General features: G+C 37.9%; 2 protein-coding genes across 2 annotated transcripts; both read right to left on the bottom strand.

The window, feature by feature from the left end:
- Positions 1-210: 210 nt before the first annotated feature.
- LOC311213268 (uncharacterized protein) lies at positions 211-6,046 on the bottom strand. Its single transcript, XM_084293159.1, has 7 exons — positions 5,959-6,046; positions 3,916-4,266; positions 2,549-2,965; positions 1,521-1,616; positions 1,393-1,420; positions 1,249-1,283; positions 211-423 (listed from the first exon to the last, which is right to left on the bottom strand). Exons 1-7 carry the CDS (start codon positions 6,032-6,034, stop codon positions 260-262), a joined length of 1,167 nt encoding a protein of 388 aa, XP_084149285.1. The 5' UTR covers positions 6,035-6,046; the 3' UTR covers positions 211-259.
- A 6,008-nt stretch (positions 6,047-12,054) lies between these two features.
- FAM81A (family with sequence similarity 81 member A) lies at positions 12,055-24,104 on the bottom strand (the record flags this gene model as incomplete). The annotated part of the gene is made up of 8 exons (XM_084293683.1): positions 12,055-12,194; positions 12,612-12,807; positions 13,158-13,293; positions 13,574-13,680; positions 14,842-14,971; positions 21,677-21,795; positions 22,540-22,813; positions 24,058-24,104. The coding sequence occupies 8 exons, from the start codon at positions 24,102-24,104 to the stop codon at positions 12,055-12,057; spliced, it is 1,149 nt and encodes a 382-aa protein (XP_084149809.1).
- Positions 24,105-25,222: the final 1,118 nt, after the last annotated feature.

Genomic DNA, 25,222 nt, shown 5'->3' with positions numbered 1-25,222 from the left:
GAACCTATAACCCACAGTTTTATTGGTAGAAGAAGAGGCAGAAAGAAACACCTTTTCCATATTGCTATAGTTTAAATAAATAAAAACACACATTTTATTTGGTGATTCACATATCGGAAATGTATTGATCTGTGAGTATACATTCTAGTGATAAAGCTAGTACACATCTAGCCAGGATGTTATTCAGTCTGCCATGTGTTTTGTAAAAAAAAAAAAAAAAAAACTTGCAAAATCCTATCTTGACGTAGCTGAAGCTTACTTATTTACCAGCATATGCATATACTGTATGTATATCTTCCAGTCCTGTCCCAGAAGCCTTGTTGTTATCTGTGGCAGAGACTTTTGCATAAGTCCCCGCTACATGGCAATAAATGTGCTCACTTCTTTGCATGTCACTGACACAACTTGTTGCATATGGAGAACCTGTGAAAAACAAAAGGATATAAGAATTTCACAGGGTTAAAACTCCTTATTTTGATATTTAAAGAAAAAGTACTTGTCCCCTTTAGTAAATTAATAAATACGAATCCATTCTGCCCTGCAATCAAATGATAACTCATACTCTGTTCTAAGTCTGAATTAAGATAAGCAATCTATCAGCTACGGTATACTGACTGGCACTTCGGTACATCTTCCCACCTTATGAAACAGTGGGCTTGCATTCTTCTTTCATTTGGAGAACAGAAGCCTAAGGTGGGGAAATTTTAACTTGACCAAGGTTGCAAATCATGAATAAAGAGACATGATGAGAAAATCCTGCAAGTTCCCATACAACCCAAACCATTCTGTGAAATAGAGCTTCTTATAGTATTTGGTGTCTATTGGTCTCCTCAAATATCTACAGCTTACTTAACCTGGTTCACTTAGTATATTTCAATTGCCAAGAAGAATCGATAGCATGATACTGAAAAATACACACAGACAGTAGTGTGCCTGTGTACCTGGGTAAGTTTGGACCAGTGTACGGCTACTGAAGAATAGCTCTCTGTGCAGTAACGCCCATGTGTGTGCTTGTTTCTTATATCAAGATCATCTTTAAATTCACTTTGGAAGCTATGTAAACATGATCCCTTGGAGATGGGGACAGAGTGTGTTGTAAGGAAGCTAATGCTGAAGAGCCTGCATCCTCTAAATGTTGTTGTAACTGCCAACAAGCAACTTCCACCTGAGCCCTTGTGTATACATAAACCTTGATAAATCTACTTTGAAGGTAACCACTTAGAAGGTTGTTCAAAACTTCTTGCTTACATTCATCTTCTGGCATTCCAGCAACATCATAATATCTAAAATGAAAAGGATGGAAAGGTCTGTTTATAGTCATGTCTTTCAAACATAAGCAACTTTAAAATTAATTTTCAGTAGTCCAGGATATAAGCGTTTTCAAGGAAATACCTGTTAAATTCTGTGGATGATTTTTTTCCTGAAACAGATAAAAGAAATTATGAAACTTCAGTAATTAAAATATTCATACAAATGATACTTAGCTTTAATTCAACAAAATAATAGAACATGTTCCTTACCTTTTGATTTGGCTGTCTTGAGATAGGTTAGCCATGTTACGACACAGAGAAAAATAATCCCAGCTATAGCTCCAGAGGTGATATACCACTGTATATCTAAATAAAATAAAATTTATATATTATTTAGAATGTGATGTGATAGTGAATTCTGGGTCAAGATAGATTTTTATTTTTTTTTAAATATAATCTATAGTGGTTTACAGGTGATCACTTGATCTTTAGTTACTGTGAAAATAATTTACATATAAATCTTATTTTGGATGACTCCAGGGTACTGTATCCTGGGAAATATCTTGATTTCTCTGGGCAAATTTCCTTCATGTAAAAAACAAACAAAACTATTGATATTTAGTGGCACTGCAGTATTCTCAAAGCACAGCATGAGCAGGAAGGTAGGCAAGGTCTTCCTATTTTCTGCCTCCCCTTAAGAAGACAGGATGCAGCCTACAGTGCTACCTGTCCTGCTCCCATAACTTCTCAGGTCCTTAGGCTCAGTGCTCTACTGCAGTAAGGTGGCTGAATGATGGTAACGCACATCTAGGCAGTGGTTGGCAACAAGTAATACGATAGTGAAAGACTGTTTTCACACTTGGCACTCTTCAAACATGGATCATAAAAGAAATTATGGTGAGTCAATCATCCACTTACATTGTCATTCATTTTCCTATTTTTCTTCATGCCCGTACAACTGTTACAAATATGGAGTTGATTTTTATGTGATGCAATTTAATAATTCATCCACAAAGTATTCTGTGTGAAATAGCAGACAAATAGTCTGTGACATGCTGCTACTTAATGATGCAGAGTTGCTCTATTTTATTTTAAGTTATTTAAAGAACAACCAATTCGTTTGTTAAAAAGAAAAAAAAATTCATTTTTTTGATCATATTTTTGGGAGGTAGGATTTTGCATGACTGAATCTAGTGATAGAATACAGTATCTTTATGACAACCAGGTGCAATTTCTTGGACTAGGATAGCTGTCACCTCTCCAAGTTACACTCTGTTACGAATACAGTTTCAACTTACATGTAGTTTTGTCTTTCCGAACTTCCACAGACAGGTTATTAGCAACTCTCCACACATGTTTGCCGTTTATCCAGATAGCAACAATGCATAAATATTCTCCACTGTCAGCACTAGTAACATTCAGAATAGTCACGTTGCTTTTTTTGTCAGTTGAACTGAAGTCAGTAGTGTTCAATAATCGTCCATGCACGTCTTCATCAATACAGCAATGCTCATTGTAGGTCAAACGTGGGGTTCCAGGTTCATGTGCTAGAGAAAAAATGCATTCACTTGTTTTCGCAGCTCTGATCCAATACAGAGTAAAACATTGTCCTGAGCAGTTAGCTTCAAATTCACATGACAAAATGATGTTGTCTTCAAATACCAGGCTGCTGTATGGTGTTTTAGGAACGCTGTCTAAGGACTTGCTTTCTGAAACTGAGGAAATGAACAGAAAAACAAAAAATGGTGCAAGTGAGTCTAACCTGGCAATATTTTGAAGTGTGAAAGCTGCATGAAGAACTGTGCAATCTCAGACATAGATTAAACAGCGTTTTACACATAGATTAAACAGCGTTTTGTAATTCAGTTAAAATACTTGTGCTCTGTTACATCTGAATAACAATTATTTTATTCATTAATGATACCAAACTAACTACCTGGCATTGAGATAACTGAGTTCTTGGTAATAATTCTAACGCTTGGCTTCTACATACATTTTTAGGCAGTATTGCCTCAAAAAGGATGATGCTGTGATAATTTAAGAAAGCATACAAAAAGCAAAGTAGTCTGTTGTTAACACAGTAGCATATGCTGTCAGTGGTGTGTCCCTGGTCACACTGTTCTTACCGTTGGGGGTGTTACTTAGCAAATCTGTGCTTTCCTGGGTTAAATTGGAGAGTTATCAACTGAACTCCCTAATGTCACCAGTGTGCCCGTCTGGCACAACACCCTATCCTCAGAAAGCTTTCACAGGTCTAATCCAAATGTTTTTAAAAACCTGAAACCGTAAAACTTTGAGAAGTGTGAAGTGCCAACTAGAATTTCTTATTTCTAGTTTTCTTTGATATGTATTTAATGTTTTCAGCAGCTTCTCTTACAGTTCTCAGCCATTGACTTCCTCAGTTTTTCCTAGGTTCCTGTTCTCCTAGTGTTCTGTTTGAACCACACGTTGGGGTTATGTATCCTGTTACTGAGCATCTTCTCCAAAGAATTCTGTATCTAAGATGCAGTAAGAAAAGGGGCCTAGATAGCGCCACAGAGCACCGTTATTGGAATTGTCTCCTTTTTAATGCAGGTTTACCAATACTCTTAGTGGGCATCTGAGCTGAAGACAGGCTTATTATGAGAAGTATGGAAATACACACTGTTTAAAAAGCATCACTCACCTTGTGTGGGGTAAATCCTCTGTGTAAGAAAGAAGTTGTAGTGCCTGCAGTGAGAGACATTGTGAAACAGCGGGCAAGTTGCTGGTGTTCCGTCACTGGGAACTGCTCCACATGCAAACAGCCCTCCCCCAGGGGGTATGTGGGTCACTTGTAAGGTGTCATTGCAGCCTGAAGGTCCCCCTTTTTTTCCACATGAGGAAGGAGGCTCCTTGGAAGAGCAGTTAATGAACTTAAATTGCTGCAGATCGTCGTCTGCTATATACCAAGCTATTTCTGCTTTTCCTTTAGCAGCTTGCTGATTGCACTGAAGTGCAAGATTTCCATGTTCTTGTCGATGAAAGAAAGTTTCGCCTGTGAAGCATATTTAAATGGTTGGTGAAGCAAAGTGATCTGGAAAGACAGTCTGATCATTAAAATTCTTGGTGAGATCGTAGAATCTTAGAATCAGTCAGGTTGGAAAAGACCTCAAAGGTCTTCTAGTCCAACCTTTAACCTAGTACAAGTCCACCACTGAACCGTGCTACTGAGTTCTATATCTAGGCATTTCTTGAAGACCTCCAGGGATGGTGACTCAACCACTACCCTCAGCAGCCTATTCCAATGCTGTGCAACACTTTCATTAAAGAAATTTCTCATAAGATCCACCCAAAGCTTCCTCTGGTGCAATTTCAGGCCATTTCCCCTTGTCTTATCACTTGGATACAATGTTATGGTTTTGTTTCTTTTTTTTTTTTTTTGACAACAGAACGTATTGCAAATGCAGTGATGGATCCTTTTTTGCAAGGAAGGGTATGCTGCTGTGTTCCCCTTGGGTGTGTTCAGCTTCTTCCCAGCACCAGCATCAAGTGCTGAGCTCTCACTCTTCCTGCACTCCTGGCAGTACTCTCTAGGATAAAGCCTTCTGAACAGCATTGACAGTCTTGGGTTGGAGCAATGTAATGGAAAAAAGCAATGCTAACACTGATCAAGGGATGCAGTACAGGCATAGATAAAGGCTATTCTGAACAGAGCATTTTTGTGAACGCTTCTGGACACATCAGTGCTACTAGATGAAAATAGGGTACAGACAGACATTTCTGTACTTTAAAAAGGCCACATAGTTTAACTAGAGAAGTAACAGCTGCGATCAGCCACTACGTTTTGCATGACGGATTTAGCCTGCTGTTTGTACCTTGCGGGGCACAAATGCAATCCTCTGCTTCTGCAAACGTTTAATGCAGGCAGCTGAAACTACTCATATGTAAAACTAGAATCCACCTTTGATATTTTTATGCAGCAGGTATCAAACATAGCCAACAGTGTATGTCAATATATATTTAAAATTTTTCTTAATACACTGGAGGATTCTAGCGCATTGAAGTCGAGGCCCCCCAGTTAGCTGCAAAGTCTTAAATAGGGCCGGATATGCATAACCAACGCTGGCAGGGTGTGTTGAGGCAAAGTAATTGGCCTTTACAGTCTCATACTTTGTAATACCCTAGAAAAAGCAAAACTGAAAACAAATCAAAAAAGATAGCGTTTGCAAGTTGTCTGTCACTTTGGCTGGGAAAACTCTCAATAAATATTACGTCTACTTATCAACACTTGGAGTAACTGGAGGAAATGATAGACAGCTGCAAGAAGAAATATTATTATTGACATCCTGCCTCAGCTGCTTAAGTTTCCTATGTACTAAAGGGTACTTGCTAAAGCCCTGACCCTGGGGTTAGTGCTCTGACATTTCCAAGTCACTCTGTAGCTTGTTCAAAGCCTTCCCTCATTCCTCTTCCCCCATTCACCTGTCCATCAGCACATCAGTTCTTTCTCACAGAGCTGCTATGAGGCAGGGAAGTACTCTTGAGACAGCTGTTAAACGCAGCCCTTCAGGGGTGGAAGCATGGCCATAGCCACTTGCTTGATCAAGTACATTCAGATACTTCTGCATTCAGATACTTCTACCAAATGTACTTAAAGCAACAAAGAAGGAAAAAAAAAAAAAAACTTACAAATATCTGAAGTGAGAAATGAGAAAATTTGAATGATTTATGTGAAGAGAAAGCGTACCTGTTATTTCTCCTAGAAAAGACGTGATCATCAGGAAGGTTATTACTTTCTGCGAAAAAGAGGAGAGAGTCTTCATCCTTTTCAGTTCTCTTGCTTCTTAACTCTAAATAGTGCTCAGGAAGATGGATGGGGAGGAAAGAAGTAGAAAGAAGAGGAAGTGCTGACAGCATGCAAAGCCACAGCCTTTCCTCCCTCAAAATGCCCTTCCCTCACCATATCTTCCGCAGAGCCTCGTCTCAGGAAGAAATTGTGTAATGAGAAATGAAAGGCCAACACAGGGCTGAGATCCATGCTACTGTCTGCATAGACATAATTCGCTTTAAAACCTGAGAGCCCCTGTATCAGTGAGGTGCTGCCATAGTTTCCAGTAGCATGTGTGCTGTCCTGGAGTGCTTTCCCAGCCTCTTTGAGGCTGCTGCACGTCACGGTAAGCACCAGGATGTCACAGCAGTCTTGTCACTGGACCTAAAGGTTGTTCGTCCATGTCTGTCCTCACAGGAGCATCAGCAGCAGAGGTGTGCTCCCAAGAAGTATGAGGAAATCTTTGGTAGAAAAAGGACAGCCAGAGGGGACCCAGTAAATCCCCGCCCTGCCCGTGGTGGCCAGGATCTCCTCCAGGTCAGTGGCCGGGGCCAGGTGCCAGCAAGCAGCAGCTCTGGCAAGCGAGGGCAGCCCATGCCCGGCCAGAGGCCATGCTCTGGAGCACTCTTAGGAGAACTGTGGCTCAAATGTGTGGCCAGAACTGTGCCTGAGCCACCAGAGCAGCATCACAGAAACAACACGCCTTCTACACAGAGGCAGGTTTGAAACTGCGGTTTTATTTCAACAGGTGTTTGAAGCACACAAGGTGTTACACAGTGCCATTAACATTAAGACCTTCCAGCCATTTTCCTGCCACTGCTGCCCCCTCCAACTTCCCAAGCAGTGATGTTAATGGGGTTAGGCCACAGGCAGCTGTTGGGATCAGCATCAGTAAATAAGAAATTTCTGTGGTCATTTGCTGCTGTTCTTCAGAAGTGTTTATTCTTTAAGGAAGATAAATATAAAATACATAAAAAATGTGTCTGCAATAGGCTTTGCCTGATTTCTTGTCTTTTTTTTTTTTTTCCCAGAAATAACCTCCCTGTAGGTTCACGCTTTCTCTAGATAGTTCTTATATCAGTACTGGCATAGTACAGTAACTCAGTGTGGGACGTGAGTAATGAAAATTATATAGAAAATGTGTATCTGTGAAGAATAAGAAGTGTTATCTCTGCATTTATAGCTATTTAAAAGACAAGTTGGGAAACTCTGGCTTGAGGAGGCACTTAGTCCTTGTATCTTGGTTATTAGTTGATAAATAGCAGTATACATGTGTATTGCCTGAATGAAACTCCCCAGAAAAAAATAGGATTTTATAAAAGGCTATGATGAGAACTAAAGAGCAGCTTAAGAAATTTTTCTTAAGAGGAAGTAAAGCTGTACATTTTACAAAAAGTTTCTGATTATGACCTTAGTTCCTGTTAGATTTTTATTAACCACAGTGTGCAGAGTGGGCAGCAGAAGTGAATAAGTTACAAGAAGAAATAGGAAGCTGCTGTTACAAGAAGAAATAGAAGCAGCAGTCAAGGCACTGCTGGTATCACATATTCGCATGTGGTGACATTTTTCCTGTGTGCAAATCTTGTTGTGGCCAGTGTTGGTTAAAGCCAGATCACACTTTTTATCAGGGAGATAAAGAAAGAACCACAGGGTATGCAAATAAGGGACATGTACAAAAAGATTTCATAAAACCTGTTCCTTTTGTCCTTTCAGATTTAAAAGGCTTGATCATAAACTGGATTATGGAAATGAACGTGTCTTTTTTTTCTTTTTTCGCCAGCTGTAGGCCTTCTGTTTGTATGTCCTTGGAAAGCTAGTTTCTAAAAAGAAAAACCTGTTAAATATCTCTGAGCAAGTCATGTGTATGCTAGGTAACATCCTTGCTTGACTTCTCATTCACTGAAAAGCATTCACTGAAAAGTTTTTGAGTCTGGCCAGTTTTTTAGGCAATGGGATCAGCTTAAGAAACCTTGGCAAATTTAGCTTGAGCTTCCCGTGTGAACCTGGTTTCCATGCCCCAACAAGAGTCCTTCCATTCACCTCATGCAACATCGTTTCTTTTTATTGTATTAGAAAGGGTTCTGCTTTGGGTTTGCTTTGTCATCTGGTTTGATTTGATTTTAGTTTAATACCCAGAGTTGGAGCCTAGATATTCAGGTTTGTTAGTGAGTTTAAGGAAGCATTGCTCCCTAAAAAGCACATCAAAAATACTGGCGTCACTTGTCAATTTTCTTCTATCCCACCTGAGTGATTTTATCTATGAGTTTAGAGCTTTGGGGTTTGTTTATTCACTATGTAATCTCCTCGTACTCGCTTTCAGCTGCACAGTTATCAACATATAATTCTTTAAAGTCATGGGGAGAGGAGAGACGGTCTTCTGATTTCAGAAACTTTCTTGGAAATGCAACTGGAAACTTTCTTGGAAATGCTTCAATCACGAGGATGTTTCAGCATTTAAAGTAGTGCATTGCAGCAGATCCTATCTGCTCTCTGTATCTCATATTACTAAAGGCCATTACAGTGATGAAATTTGGTTTTAAATTTATAGAACTGGGACACTCTATAAATACACAGCTTGGAGTTGGAGATACCCTGGAAATTCCTGGTTCTGTAAGTGTTTGCGTAAGGAGAACTCAGCCAGTCCAGAGGAATGTAGTCATTATTCTTGCCTCCTGTACTTTGAGTATTCCAGAAAAAAGTTCCCCGTTGAGTGCAATATGAATTGCTACCTGAGCTCATCTACTATGTGTCCCACACCTTTTGAGAAAGGAGAGTTTTCCTTCAGGGGCCAGTGCTGGACCTGCTGATTCAAGTTCTTATGCTGGTTTAGAAGTCATTAGCGGTAGGGGATAGTGGACCTTCTTGGCGCTTCCTTCTTTTTTTTTTTTTTTCCCTGTTTGTTTTGTGGTTGTGTGTTTGTTTTTGTTTGGTTGTGGGTTTGTTTGTTTTTTTTTGGTTGGTTGGGTTTTTTTTGGTGGTGTGTTTTGTTTTTTATTCTTTGTTCAGAAGCTCTGTATCCCCTAAGAAAAACATTGCATACTTTTGTTTCTGTATTGCTTAAGCTTTATAGTAAGCACAAGCTCTGAAGACATTAAAGTCTCACCTCCCATATCATGGAAGTTGGGATCATAGTCAAGCAAGTGGAACAAACCAATGTCCAGCAAAGGCTGTTTCAGTTTAAAGGAGCAAGAGTTAAGGAGTAGTTTTTCCTTCAGGGTAATAGAGATTCAATATAACCTTGAAAATTACCCAGACTAACACTGCCTCTTCTCACTACATTTCTTTTCTCCCTCTGTGGAGAGAAAACACAGCCCAGTTTGGTGCTGTACAGGTAGTGACTCCTGGAGGTACTAACGTAAGTACTTATGTTGAGTGGAGAAAATATTACTTCCTCCATCAGAAGCCCTCTGCGTTCCTGAAGGAATGAAATTAGCACTCCTAATACACGGGAATTTCAGTGGAGACCAACATGGAAAGGAAAAATAAAGGGGCAGCTCCACTTTCAAGCACAGGTATGTCCTTCTGTTTAGTTTTGCAGGATCTGTGCAGGTCAGTGTTTACAACTGGTTTCTGCTTTTTAAAATCAAGCTTTCCTAGAATGCAGTATCCATAATACTGTCCTCCTGACTTCATAGTTATTCCCCTGGGGGCAGGCTGTTTCTGCCTGATGAGAGGCTTTTGCTATGCAATTTTAAGAAGATAGAAAGATGTAGGGACTCTAATTCTACATTGAAGAACTCAGCTGTTATTTACCAGAGACAAACACTCCCTGACAGAAGGTGCAGTCAAGATTTTGTAGGCCTAGTCTGTGGAGAAAACTTCCTCCAATAGCACTTCATCGTAGTTGGAACACATTGCTTGATAGGAACTCACATTTCAGTGTTGTTGTGTGTGTTTTGTTTTGTTCTGGTTTGGTTATTTACCTTAGCTGAAATTTAGGGAAAACAGCAGAAGTAAAATTAGCAAGGATGTCAAGGATGTTCTACTTTTTTTTTTTTATATATATCTGATGAATCACACAAGATTTTACAAGAGAAACATTTTATTAGTCATACATAAACTGTTTCTCTGTTTCCCTGTAAACTCTTCCATATTGTACAAGACTCTCTCAGGTACAGAGTTGCAATTACAGAAGAAAAAGTGAGGTTTTGTTCATCTCTTGTTTCTTCCTTGTGTGTTCAAGGTGTGTGTCTGTTTTTTACAAAACACCAGTGATAGCTTTTCCATTGTACTTGTCTAAATATTTAAGAACAGATGAGAATACAGAAATGAAGAAGGAATGAAGTATTAAGACAATTCCTAAAGCATATCTGCAAGCATTTCATTGTGTCCATTTAGAGAACAGGGCTTACCTTTTAGCTGCCGTTGTAAATATACTCCACAGCATGTGGATGATACCAGACAGGACTAACAGAGGCAGTGTTGTTATCAGAGAGCACTAGAAGCCAGAGTTGCAAAAAGCTCAGATATCTTTGATGCATTAAGATACTTTCAATTACATAGGAAGTAAATATCAACTTAGGCACTAATCCTGTAAAGACATGTATGTTTTTCCTGATTTTACACAGTACACTGTCCTACTTAATGCACATGTAGTTTTGGAGCATTTTTTTAATATGGTGACTGTGTGGGCCAAACCTTGGTTCATGGAAGTGATGAGACGTTTGCCACTGGTTGTCCAAACACGAATATGGTTTTGAAATATTGGCTAAAAGAAAGGCCTGTTAAAGACAATGGAAAGACATTGTATCAACTTGTACAAGTTGGCAGTAACACTTGTACGAATTAATGGTATTTTTGCACATGAAGTACTATTTACTGTATAAATTAATAGGATACTGGATGAAGCCTGTTATACTTCAAGACTGCTTAATCCTGCATGATTTGAAAACATAAGCAATAACAAGCTCTGAATGAAGATAAAGAATCAAAATATATTTTTTCCCATCTAGATTATTATTCTGCATGGGTGCTCATTTTCAGCATGTAAACTATTATGGGAATGGAAATAAGCACCATTATTACTTGGAAATACCATGAATTACCAGTTTGAACCTACTAAATTATTAAAATCTACTTAAATTTGAAGAGTTAGTTGTTTTACTTCAATAGAAATAGCTAAGCAGATCATAAACGGCATTTCATTTTATACAAAATTCTCCAGACTTTATCTCCAGATCATCACTTTTTCTTTTGTTTTCAAACCTTTCAAAATCCATAGTAATATAATGAAACAAGTCACAGGAACACATGCCCAGCTTATAAAATACTGTATATAAATTTTTTTTACTTTGTCTCAAGTCTACTTGGTTATTCATTTAAAAAGGTCACAATACATAAGACCACACGTTGTTTCTTATATTGTCATGAATCATCTTAGTCTACAACTACATTATATAATACTATTTAGTTTCCACACACACACGCGTATGCACGCACACAGGATATTTGCACAGCTAAACAAAAGTTTTCTGACAGTGTCTAAGTTTTGAAAATTGGTCAGTTTGGTGCCAATTCTGTCTCCTCAGGGAGTCAATAGTAGAGAAGGTCACTGCAAAAATGTCCGGTGACTTCAAACATAGTAATTTGTATCAAGGTGGAGAACCTTGCCAAACTGATAATAAACAAGTGATACCAACTTCTTATTTAAAAAAGAATATATCGAGATGCTTATACATATAAGCATATAACTGCCTGATCAAGCCTACAAAACTGGGGAGCATTGAAATGCCTTTAGCAAGTTAGGTGCCAGCTTCACCAATATATTACTCTAGTTTTACGTTGGTAATCTCCTGAGAGCAACTAGAGTAGTGCAGTGGTAAATCAGCACCTCAGCCCATAAAAGCTTCCTGTCAGTTGATCTGTTAAAAGCTTGCATTTACCACTTAAACATACAAACCTGTGCAACAGCAGCATGTCCTTCGGTACATGCATTACATTTGGATTACAGACTGGAACAAGATTATAGTCTGCCTATTAGCCAGGTAAATATTCATCTCAGACAAAATCTTGCAGTCACGGTCCAGCCTCTCCCCATGCTGGAATCTCCTGCTTCATTTGGTGGATCTGCTTCTGTAGTTCATCTCTGTCAAGCTTCATTTTTGCTTCTAGAACTTGCCGTAGAGACCCAATGCTCTCATAGATAGCTGCAAACCCTAATTGCACATGAGAATTGAATTAGTCTATAACATAAAGCAAAAGAGTATGATGTAGTTAATATCAGAATATGCCTCCTAGCATAACACTCAATTTTTCACTAGAACGATAGTAAAAATTCTGTAAAAATAGGACTTCAATTATTCTGGTGTGCTGATGGCAATAATGCCCCTGATTGCAGCCAAACCGTGCTTACATATGTTCAGGGGAAGCACTTCTAAGCTATTAAGATGTCACCTGCTGTTTCTGTGAGCTTCACACTTAGTGAAAGCCCTTTTAAATGCAACAGATGCAACAAATATGTTTGGCCCCAGTGTCTTTAAAATACTTTAGTACAAAGACATTTTGAACAGTGTTAAAGGTCAGTCATTGTTACCGCAATTCAGAAGAAAGATCTTGATCGATCATAGTCCTACCAGCATTAACTTCAGCTTTCATTTCTTTTATGTCTTCGTTAATCTCATTTTGAAGTTTGCCAATGCGAATATTTATCTTTTCTTCATTCTGTTGTGCCTCATGTGCTTCCATGGTAATCTTCTGTATTTCTTCTATTTTGTCAATTTTCTCTGACATTTGGTTGAATTTCATCTCTATAGCTCTTTCACTCATTTCCTGGAGCCAGGAAAAATAATTTTAATGGTTTCTTTTGAGTATGAAACTAGAGTGGTGTTTCCCAGATATGCAATAGGTATTGATTAATCATCTTTTCTTATGTGGAATTTAAAGGTGTAAGGAATTAAAATTTACTTTAGAAAACACTTTAAACTCGCTTGATAGTAGGCTAAAATACTGATGTTTTTAAAGTGGTCAGATCTATTTCAAGACTCTCAGGCCATGGGAATGCTATGCTTGACATCAATGAAAAGAGTTCTGCAACTATTGGTGAGGTCTGAAAGTCCCAGTTACTAATAATGCTTTTGAATAGTTCCTGAGAAGTGTTAGGAGACTGTAATGAAACTTACCGTGGTTTCCTTAAAAGTCAATGAGAGTTGGTCCAGCTTTTGCACAAGCTCTTTTTCAATCCTTTCATGTTCCTGTTCCAACCAGCTGCGTGCAGACAAAATCTGGCTGCTGAGTTCCTCAATAGCGTTTTTTAATCTAAAAGCATAATACAAATTAGGAGATAAAAAGAGCAGAAATTTCAGTCATTCAGCACCATTCTTTTATGATGATCACAAAAATTTAATGATAATTACTGCATTCTTGACACCGTATCAAGGCAAATCTTCAAACTTTAAGGCTAGTAAATGGGACAAGGCAGGCAACATTGTTTTGGAAAATAATGAAAACAAAGTAGAAGTATTTATATGAAATACCACAACGCTTTGGGGGCACTAAAAATGGGGTCGTCTCTTCGGGCCGATGTCTGCTCACTCACTTAGTGTCCAGCAGGTGGAGCTGCTGCGTGCTCTCCTTGTAGGCAACCTTCAGCTTTGCTTCTTGCTGCATTATTGACTGCTCCACTCTGCTCAGGAGATGAGAAATCTGAAACAGAATTCAGAATTTACTATTTTTCAACAACGTTTCACCACCGTCTCATTTGGGACATTTCTGTATCAGTAGAAGGGATAAAGAAGGGTTGTATTGCTGATGTTTCCAAAATTATTGAGTTTGTGCATTTTACTTTATCATGAAAAGTATATTGTCTCACAAGACAAAAGTAGAAACACTGTGAAAGATGTAATTCTACAGCCATCAATAAAGTGAACAGCCTTGCCTTTAAAGCCTCGTCCTGCTCTGAGGCAGCTGGATTTACACAATCCATACATCACCAGGTGTTACGTGTGCAGACCCCTCCACCGCAACTAGGTGAGAGTCTTCAGCACTTCTCGTGTAATGCCTACTGCAGTGCTGAATTTAACTGCGGATCAGTTATTGCTAATGTAAAGTATTTCTCACAAAAGCAGTCGTGGCAGTACAAAACATACTGTTCTGTTTACAAGATTCATGACAATATATTCCTGGCATGCTGAGTGTTCTGAGAAAAGTGAATTTTAACCATTTACCTCCCACAAAGTGAAGGTGCAAAATATTGTTGTTACCTAAGAAAATGAGAAGGCTTTGAGACAGAGTTATGAAGAACCTTTTTTTGCAGCGTCTCAGGACTCTGCTTGTATTTAGTGCTCAATTCCACTCTCGTACCCAATGGGAGAGAAACCCAACAGATAGGTTAAGGGATTCTGAGAACCACAAAACAGATTTGTTTTGCTGACCTTCAAAAATAGTGTTCAAATGTATACAAAATAATTTTGGGAAGGCCAAAACATACAGGGTAACCTCAAGCTTGCATTATTACGGTGGTTTTGTAGAACTTCCCTGTCTCATTAACATTCTGACCTCAAGAAACTGTTCACATCAGCAGTCACTGATGGCTGTTCATTCCTGGAGACTTCGTGGGTACCTTTAAACACTAGGACCTTCTGCACAGCATACAAAAGGCAACAATTTAAGGACTTTTTTCTAGTTAGACCAATGCAGTAATGTAGCTGTGTAGCAATATTCAGTCTAATAAGGACTGTGAGTAGATATAAGTCTCCATCTTTAAATCTCTGAACTCCCAGGAAAATAATTAACAGTAATGGTGTGTGTTTGAATTAGACTATAATTCTTACCTATACGTGGATCACTTGGGTCTAAATACTGTACCTGTATTTCTGCCTCTTTGATTTTAGATTCTAAGATCAGCTTAGAGGTGTGTTGGTCTTTACTTAGGCTCTGAAGTCTTTCATATGTAATTTTATGTTCTGCAGACAGTCTGGCTAACCCGGCATCACACCTGTTTGAATAAACAAATACCAAAGCAACAGCTGAATAGAACATAAGGTCCAGCCTTTTAAAATTATCCATTTTAGACTGGGTATTTCTGTGATAGTGATGGCTGTCTAGCAAAATATTGTCTTATGAGGCTGTTAGAATGCCGATATATCTCACAGTACCTATCAAACTGCTCCTGAATAGGAATAGAAGTCAAATAGTCTACCAAACATTTGATGCACTCCTGTTTTCTTGGCTCTGGCATAAATTGTAGACTGTGTTGTTATCAGAGTTGGGGTAATCACATTACAATTTCAAAGATACGCAGGATTTCAATGTGTCATACTTCTGTCATATTCCAGCAGACAGCTGTCATGGCCTGTAAGATTTGGCCTATATAGTTAGAGGCCTAACTAATTGAAGACGACTTTTCCATTATTGTAGCTGTGCTCCTCTGAGTCTTACATTCCTATTTTTATTTTCTTCTGCAAAATAATAGTACACAATCTATGTAGTAAACAATGTGGGGAAAAGTTATGGTTTAGTTAATACAGTCTGTATTTAGGTAAAGCCATCATTTAAAGCCATGCCAATTTTGTCTTGCTAAAGACTCCAAAATGCAGTACTGGCACATAATAATTACTTTCCTTTCTTCACGTTGGAACATTTCTCAGTGCTGTAACATTTTAAGGGCAAATGTGCTATAGAATACATGCATTTCCTACAACATTTCAAAAATACTTTAATCAGGTGGATTTCATCTACAATAATACAATAAGGACATTAACTGAGCTGCACAAATATAAGTACTGTAATTTCAGAAGTAAGACCCCTGCAAAGTATGAGTCATGTGTGTATATATATATATTTTAGATGTATAATAACCAAAGTTACTAAATTTGATCTCTGAAACTGATGAAGAACAGACAGCAGTTACAATTTAAAGGGGAAAAAGGCAGTAAAATGGGACAAACTATGGCAGGTTAAGTCATTATGCAAAGCCATGACACATTTTAACTTCTTTTAACTCAGGTTTCAGTTGGAAAGCTTTCACTTCAAAATGTGCTTTCATCACCTTGGTTACAGTAACAACTGTTACTATAAATATGACAGTACAATTTCAATATGAAAATAATAAGTAATGTAAAATATCACAAATTAGAAAACCTGTAGAAAATAATTTATAGTTGAGCAGTTCAGCATAGCAAGATTGATTAGTAATATCTGTAGAAAAAGCAGAATAGGTTTACACAGCAGTGAATTATAGGTCTTAGAATCAGTGGTTCCTTTAGAAAGGCAAGAGAAGCTAAATCTATTCACCAAAAGCCTGTGAACTCAAAAAATAAAAATTAAAAAAATAAAAATAAAGTCTTGTTTCTCTGAGGCATTACAGAAAATATGAAAAGCAACAGCTTTGAAACTACTATACCAAAAGTAAAGAGTAGGCATCTGTAATTGCTTTTAAGGCAAATTAGCATTATGGATTTAATCATAGGGCATCTCTTCTTTGTGGAACTGGGTTACATGATCAAAAGGGTCATGTAGTTGTATGGTAACTGAAAACTTAAAAATTCTGACTGTTAATTTAGTGTCAAGCTGGTATGTATGAATTGTGCTTTTAATATTTCTACAGGTATACTGTAATTGGCACCCTTTTAAAACAAAAGTAGGAATACATTTTAAATATCAATGTAGTTATGGAATGTACTTCATTTTTATCCTGGGTTGTTTTTTAAAACAATATTCTCAGTGTTCAAGTGGTCAAAGCAGTCTCTTTGCTATATATGTTGTATGTAATCCAAAATGCCTGATCAGTTTTTACCTGCAAAAGAACACTAGTATGCTACATACAAAGATTCTGATATCAGTTATGTGAGTATATATTTTGAGTTTAAGACTTACAGCAAATAATTTTAGTCGATGCTTCCACTAGCCTTGAAATAGTACAGAAAAAAAGTAAACAGTATGAAGATGAACATACAGAAAACCATGGTCTTTCCAATACTTTTGATTTACATTTCCTCCTGCATGATGGATGGGAAGAAAATTGGTAATCTAAAAAATAAATGGTTCATTATAGTTTGGAATTTTTGTTTACAGATAAGAGGAACATTACAATACCTGCTCGATTTTCCATATGTCAGAAAGCTCTGACTTCTTTATAGATTCATGTTAAAATCAGAATAAATCCTTCATAAAAGTACTATTTAAATCCAATGTTCAGAAATATTTAATATAATTAATAGTAAGATCAGACTATAGATGAAGCTAGTGGACTATGGATAGAAAGACAAAAGTTGAAATCAACTTTTGAGGTCTGGTCGTCTTAAAAGCTCAAGGAAAGAAATGAGAAATAGTTTAAGATTTATAGAAAGAATACTAATTTAAAAATGTAAGAGCTGAGGATAAGGATATAAAAAAATCAATTTGAAAAAAATAGCTGTGCTTCCAGCTTACGCAACACTTAAGATTTTATAGAAAACCATTTTGTACAAAGAAATGCACAACGTCTTCATGCTTCAAATGAAGAGAGTAGGCCACACCAACTATTCACACCAGTTTTTCATGTTGCAGTTGCACACATGCACTGTTGAAATTTGGGCCAAAAATGTACTAGGACAGGTTTGTTGTACTGTTATTTAACTGTGGAGGACATTTTCTAAAAGTTATGATTACCAAACTGTGTACTTAAATGAAATTAGTATAGGAAGACTAAATGAAGAGAAGACTCTGTAGTTCCAAGTACTCTGAGTTTCAGAATCCAGTATAAATAAATTAAAAAAAAAAAAAAAAAAGTAATGTTTAATAAAAACAGTGAAATTATCAAGCAGCTGTCTTCCAAATGTTAGTAAGCAAAAGCAATGTTCCTTTTCTGGAACATTTTTTTTTTCAAAAGCAAAAGTTCCTTTTCTGGCACACTGAAGAATATTTTCATTGCCTTTCATCTCTAAGAAATCAAACTGTAATGGCTGTTCTATGAAGTATCATCAATGACTAGAAAAAGCTGAGAACTAGGCTAAAATGGCATGCACAGATTGGTAATGTTCTGGTTTGTTTGTTTTTTAATAATAGGAGATGTTTTGATTAAAAACATCTTTAAACATTAAAAAAAAAAAAAAAAAAAAAAAAACATTAAAAAATGCTTCAGTGAAAAACAGGTAGCTGAAAGAAAGGTTGTGGAAAAAACAAGTTGATGCATCTAGGGGATCCACTGGGCTGGAACAGCAGAGCTAGTAGATACTATATGGCCTGCACCTGGGAGGCCAGATCAGTCTTCCCTGTATGTCTTGTACATCACCAGTAGAGAGAGTGCAGCAGATTTATTTTACTTACAGGGATCATAAATGCAGTGCATCCCAGATGCATCAGACTCATTTTCTACTCAGTGTAGGAAAATCTGCCTACATGTTTTAAGTCCAGGGCATCTGAAATGAGTCAGATCTATAATGTATATAAAAATCAACTATATACGCCTGGTAGGCCCAATGTGAACACGCATCATTGCTATTTCTCTGGAGTTTTCAGGAGAGGGTGACCTCTAGACACAGCAACTGCTCTTGTTCTTATAAGGCTGCTGTATTTAAACATCCCAGACAAGTGGTCATAGTCCACAGAACATTCTATAAATAAATGATAAGGCAGCACCCATGAATTTTATGGTCTTACGAATTTATCACTAGAAATAAACGTAGTAAAGCTGGGTTATATAAAACTACCAACATCAGGGACGGGAGGCTGGGCTAATGGATCTATGAGTATCTATCTAGTTTTCTGTTCAGTGTGTCACTGCTTTTAATAGAGGTAAATTCTGTCTTAATGATAATGCTGATTCTTAGGAATATGGACAGCATCATTCATGCTGAACCCCGTAATGATGCTTTACAGATTCATCAATAATTCTTAATGAAAAATGGCCCAGAGACATGAGCTGCTCTGTGGGTTCCGTCCTCTCCTGCTAGGGCTATGAGCTGATGCTGTGATGCAGGTGCGCTCAGCCCTGAGGTCTCTCCGAGTCACACGCCTCCAGAGCTGTGGGGCGTTGGAGCTGTGCCTCTCAAGTGCACGTGCGTGTAGGGATCCCTGTTCTCACCGCTAAAAGCAGCAACCCTCAAGAATTAATGAGACAGTTGTTCAATAATATATTGACATGTTACAGAACAGTTGGTGTTAGGAAATAAATAGTACTCTCTCCAATACTGAAGTTGAATAGGATATTTAGTATGCATGTAATTACTGGCGTTGAAATTTGGCCAGGATCCTGAGATTGACAGGAAAATCCTTACAGGATCCAAAGGCTCAGACACAGGTGATTTGCCATCACTCAGCGTATACAAACTGAGTCACAGCAGTAGTCCATGTGTATTCTTCTAGCCTAGAGCAAATGTGATGTACTTTGAGTTAAATTAGCCGACTGTCACTACAGCCTGAGCCACACACAGCACCCTGGCTGTGGCTGAGAGCAGGGGTTAGCTGATGGACCCAAGTTGGTAACCCACAGTAGCTTCAACGTGTTTCTAAGCTTTCACTCTCCAAACTCATGTGAGAGCTAGTAAGACCAGATGCTGAAGTAAAATTATAGTAGGTGAGTTTGGCTTATTTTATGTAATGTATTGGCTAGAGTAATCAGGAAATATGCAAGAGAAAGTTTCTGGTAAGTATCTGTATAGCACAACAAACTGCAATTTTGATCATAATCTCCAGGAATACCATAACCATTATTCACGGGAGTTTGAAGTAGAATATGTTTGTAGGTGAAGGAAAATAACCTTCTCTCATGGACCACTGCTTTACCTTGATTTCTGGTGAAAGGGAAGCTTATTTTCATCTGCACAGAGAAAATGCAGGTTATAATACTGAGTAGAAGGTAACAGTTAAAAGACAAACTAATTCTCTTGTGGTAATGAATACAAATTTCCAACGTTCATTGTTCATGCTGACATAAGGGCAGATTGGTATAATCTCTTAAAATAATCAGATTGCAACCCAGGCAGAATAAAAGGGAGTTGCCCTAAGTAAATAAAGGAAGAAATCCTGGCAAAGACTGAGCTAGTCCACCACCGCTCCCCATACCAAGGACTCAGTCAGGCGGCACCCCATGGAGAAGCTCATGTTGGCACATGTTTATTCATGTGAGTTCTCTCCTGAAACCAAAGGCACTTTACTTTGCTGCACAAGCAGTCAGTATCTGTGTTGCTCCAGATAAGGACCAGTCTTACGATGTAGTGGGATCTCAAAGTGGATATTTTATATAAAAAGCAGGAAGATCCAAGCATGTACATGTGTCGCATCCATCCTCATGGCCCACGAAGATGACCAGAGGGCTGGAGCTGGGGTCATTCAGCCTGGAGAAGAGAAGGCTCCAGGGAGACCTTATAGCAGCCTTCCATCACCTAAAGGGGGCTGCAGGAAAGCTGGGGAGGGACTCTTTGTTAGGGGGTGTAATGATAGGACAAGGGCTGATGACTTTAAACTAAAAGATGGGAGATTCAGATTAGATATTAGGAAGAAATTCTTTCAGAAGGTGGTGAGGCACTGGCCCAGGCTGCACACAGAAGCTGTGGCTACCCCAATTGTGGCAGTGCTCAGGGCCAGGCTGGATGGGGCTTTGGGCAGCCTGGGCTTGTGGGAGGTGTCCCTGCCCATAGCAGGAGGGTGCAACCGGATGATCTTTAAGGTCCCTTCCAACCCAAGCCATTCTATAATGATCCTATAAAATTTCGCAGAGAACAGTATATATTTCAGTCAAGTTTTCATTTGACAAAATGAGTTTGTCTAGTTTGTTCCTGTTTACTAAAGAATAACTTTTAGGAAAGCATAAGTTTTTTTAAAAGTTACATAATCAGTATTTTAAACCTCTCTAAAGTATTCTTTACAAAGCGGGCTAAGAAGTAACTGTGGAAACTTGAAACAATCAAAGAATTCATGAGAAAAATTTACTTCAAGGAAAATCCCTCCCTGGATATCTTTGTAGGCTGTTATCACTACATCAGTTGAAGTACAAGAAAAAATAAAAGTTACCTGTACTATACAGATAATAGGTCAAATTCAGAAGAAGTGTAATTCCAGTGAAGCCAGGATATTTTAGGACAGATTTGGTCCTTTTTTCTGTAGTTGTACAAAACTGTCTTTTAAGTTTCACTTCACAGACACTGAAACAAATGTTGTTGTACTATGGCTTGTAAATGTGTCAGTGGTGGCACAACCTTGTGTATGTGTTGTTGCACAGCTGTAACTTGGAGTTTGAAGTAGCCTGTAAAAACTCAATTGTTTTATAGCTTTCTGTTTCTTACGTGCCAGGTAGCCTACATAGATTTTAATATGGTTAACCAATAATTTAATTCACATATTTCTACCTCTAACACATATGCAAAAATGTGCATCTATTATGTTCTGTACAAGTGCAGATTATACCATACCTCCTTTATAGTAATTGTGCTAATTAGTCTTAAAGTCTAACCATAATTCTTTTTAAAACTGAACTAAATTCAGATTCCTATGGAATTTGAAGTCATTTGTTAAAAACAAATTTGGGGAATTAAGGGTCATGTTGTTAAGTTTAACACGTAATACTGGAATGCAAAGGATTATTATTCATTTTCTGGAAAACACCGAGCAAAATTACCCTGGGAATTTTGCCAAAGTTCAGCCCATTAACATTGACATTCATATTTCAAGATTAAAGCAACATTAGCTAGTCCCCAAAACATACTTTCGTATTGGCATTTACCTTGCCACTCTTCCCCGAAGATCTCCTAAACCAGAAAGCTGCCGCATTTCCAGACTCTTTAGGGTAGAATTTGTTCCATAGCTGAGATTGTCTCTGACACGTATCTGTTCCTGCAGCATCTACAAAGTATTCATATGCAAATACAAATTCAGTATGTTACATTTAATGTACATTTTAAATGTCACTCATTATTTTTCAGTATTTCAGTAAAAAGAGATATATTTTATCATGACTTTAATCAAAGCTTCATCTCATATATACAAAAACAAGTACCTCTAGGTCATTTCTTTTTCTTGCTGTCCTTACCATAATCTGTATAAAGTAGAACTTGACAATGGAATAAAGTTTTAAATATTAACGTTTATCCATCAGTTTTTCCCACCACGCCCATGTTGCTCATTGAGCAGAGGTCATGTATCTGCGTATGATTAAGTCAGAAAAATGAGCAGTTGGGTTTGGTTACTTAGTGTCGTCAGCGAGTCAGAAATAAAAGAAAGTTTATTACAGACCTAAGGCATTTCCTAGTGTTTATTCGGCACAGCCTTTGGATTGAAGTTGAGCTGGGTATTAGTGTCACGTTAATTCATTTTTTTCAAGGTTTTCCAGTGTTGCTTTTGAAAGCAAGCTTATTAGTACCACAAAGGTTTCTGTGTTTATATGCTAATATCCTGTACTATTTTCATAGCTGCTGAAGGAACTGCCTAATTTGCAAACAGTGTTTCAAGTTATAAAAACAATTTATAAGCTTACAGGATCTTCAGACCTTGTCTGAACTTTCTCATCCTGTGATAAGCTTTGTTATTAAATGAGAAGGACTAAGTAGCTGAAATGGTATTAGTCCTTTTAAAAAAACCCTAACGTACCTCAATGTCCCGATTAAGCTGCCTCACTATTGCAGTTATGTTTCGGATATGTTCTTCTAAAAGTTGCCTAGCCAACCGATCGCCCCCCCCTTTATTCTGCATTCTGTGCAGAGTGGAAACAATGTCCTCCTTAATACGAAAAGCGTGTTCCACGAGCGCTGCCGTGGTTTTCTCATGGCTTAGGATTCTGTCTTCCAGCTGATCCACAAGGCTTGCAGATGCCAGCGGGACCGCTGTCAACGCCTGGCTGTGCAGCGGTATGTTTCGAACCCGTCTAGTGAAGAAGAATATTCAGATATTATTAAGGTCTCACACAAAACTGGCGGTAGTGGGGAGAAGCACCAAAAGACTTACAGAGAGGGCCCACTGCGGCAAATAAACAGATGCTGCTTGCTACTGCATCTATCTGTCCTGTAGAAAGGCAAGTTAGGCTCTTTTTCCTACTCTTTAAGGAAGCTTACAAAGGCATAGGATCTTAAGAAGAGGACATTAGCATTATAAAAAGTAACAATTCAGAACTATAATTGGAATAAGAACACAAACCCAGATCCTGTTACTGAGTTTCAGAAGTAATGCTATTTGTCTCTACAGCTTTCATCTTTCTTTAGGCTTAATCAAAGCAGAAACTGTAGAACATAGATATTGCAAACTAAATAAGACCAGGCCAAGATTAAAAAGTAGTAGCTTGTGTACTTTCTTTCTTGCAGTCTATACAGCTATCCTCTAATACTGTACAGAAGCTTGTCCTCCCACAAATGGGATAGGAGCATATGCAGGTTTAGAACGTGAGGAGAGATCAAAATTATGACAAGCTTCTCAGTCTCAGAAGCCAGATTAAAAAACAAAACAACATATTTAGGTCTAGGTTTCTCAAGAGCTCCGCATTATGTAGCTTCCATGAAAAGCAATGGCAGCTCATGGATGCTCGAAGTAAAAGAAAATAAATAACAAAATGACCGCATAGACTGCGGATGCACATAATCATTTCCCAATGCTATGTTCTGTAAAGAGTAAATAAATTTTTCAGAACCATAAGTTCCACTCCCCTTCAAAAGAGGAGTTGTTATTTTTATTTTTTTTTGAACTCTGTTAGTTACTGTGTATTGTCCATGTTGTTTCCTGTTAATGAACCAACCTGACAATTTACTTTCACCCTTATAACACTGATAGAGATGTTCGAGGACTCTAAACAAAGGTGAGGTCTGTCCTTGAGCTTTCACACTTATTCCATGTTTAGAAGGCTTTGGCCTAAGTATAGCATTCTTGGACTTCTACTAAGTTACAGTTTAAGCTATTTAATTTTGTTCAGAAAGGGTTAAGTAAAAGCTGACTAAGGAATTGTGATATGGGCCGTGATTTGCATGAGTCTAGGGTATTTCATTTTGCTTTGCATATAAAATGCCAAAGTTCTATGTTACAGCATTACTATAAATAGACAATTAAGAGAGAATTAAGAGAGACATAATACTCCACAATATGAAGATTTTTTATTTTATTTTTTTTACATTCCAGCTGTACCTTTCAGAATGGGCAAGAGTTGGGAAGATCGGGCTTCGCTGGGCCATTTTCTGGTCAATAATTTGTCTGTTGAAAAAGTACACATTGAATTATTTAATAGTCTATATCTGGCATGAAATGATTCAATGCTTCTGCTTTAAGTGAACCTTCAAGAGGAGTTTAAGAATATGCTGACAGGTCTGATCTTGGAGTTTAAATATTGCTTATGGAATAGATGCATTTGAAAATTGATATAAAGGAACAAAAGAATGTGAACTATAACCTGATAGGAAGGTTTTTTTTTGTAGTGAAAACGGTATTCTAGAGAAGGGCAGGGTTGACAACTTCACAACTGAGATCTGCTCCGACCCATAGAACAGGTTTGGCAAGACAGAGGCAAACAAACTTCTTGACCCAAATATGTCTGCTGGTCTCAGACGGCATCAATCAGCAAATACAAAAGTGAGATACATGGGATTATAGTAAAGCTTAAGAATGCATTGGCTAGAGAATGAAGTGAAAAGATTCCATGACAGCAATTACTGGGGATAATGTATTTTTCAGGTAATCTAAATAGAATGGTAGAGAGCAGTATGGTTTAGCAAAACTGTATATTTTACCCATTTGTTCTCAAATCTAAAAGAGCACACTTTATGTAGTAAATTCTTATGTAGGAAGACTATATGTTTTGTTCTTAATTTTTACATATAGCGGGCCAGACTGTGACAGACATTGCAGCAGAGTAGCTCTGGTAATAGCTTCAAAAAGACATTTTCAGTATCTTACTGTAAGTGAGATCAGGGCCTGGCACAGTAGCTTTCCTCTGGTGACAGAAATTAAAACAATAAAAAAAAGTAATAGCCTCAATCAAATCCAAGTGTTCCACCCCATATGAAACAAACACACATTTTAACCTGCAACAATGGCACAAGTGAGCATGGCTATCCCATGGAAGGCCTGAGCCTGAATTCCTGGGGAACCTAAAATGCTCACTGAAAACAAGAGGCTTACGTATGAAGAGAATTTTGCAATTGCTGATGAAACATGGTGCAATATGCTGTACAAACAGAAAGAGGAAAACAGGGTTATTGGAACAAAATCATAAAATTTTGACTGTAAAGAAGTGATAGGACTGTCCTCTGAGGTTTCAAAATGCCAAGCATGTTTGTGCTTTAGAAACTTATGA

The sequence above is a fragment of the Netta rufina genome (genome assembly GCF_964035555.1).
Source record: "Netta rufina genome assembly, chromosome: 11".
In the NCBI taxonomy this organism is placed as follows: domain Eukaryota; kingdom Metazoa; phylum Chordata; class Aves; order Anseriformes; family Anatidae; genus Netta; species Netta rufina.
This window is presented reverse-complemented; position numbering and strand designations above follow the sequence as displayed.

Bases quoted from the DNA above. Each gene is read 5' to 3' on its own strand.
- LOC311213268 (XM_084293159.1), bottom strand. From the start codon at position 6,034: ATGAAGACTCTCTCCTCTTTTTCGCAGAAAGTAATAACCTTCCTGATG. The intron at 1,617-2,548 runs GTAAGTTGAAAC...TATTTTATTTAG, and splicing joins TCGGAAAGACAAAACTACAT to ATATACAGTGGTATATCACC. The intron at 424-1,248 runs GTAAGCAAGAAG...TGTTTTTCACAG, and splicing joins TGGAATGCCAGAAGATGAAT to GTTCTCCATATGCAACAAGT.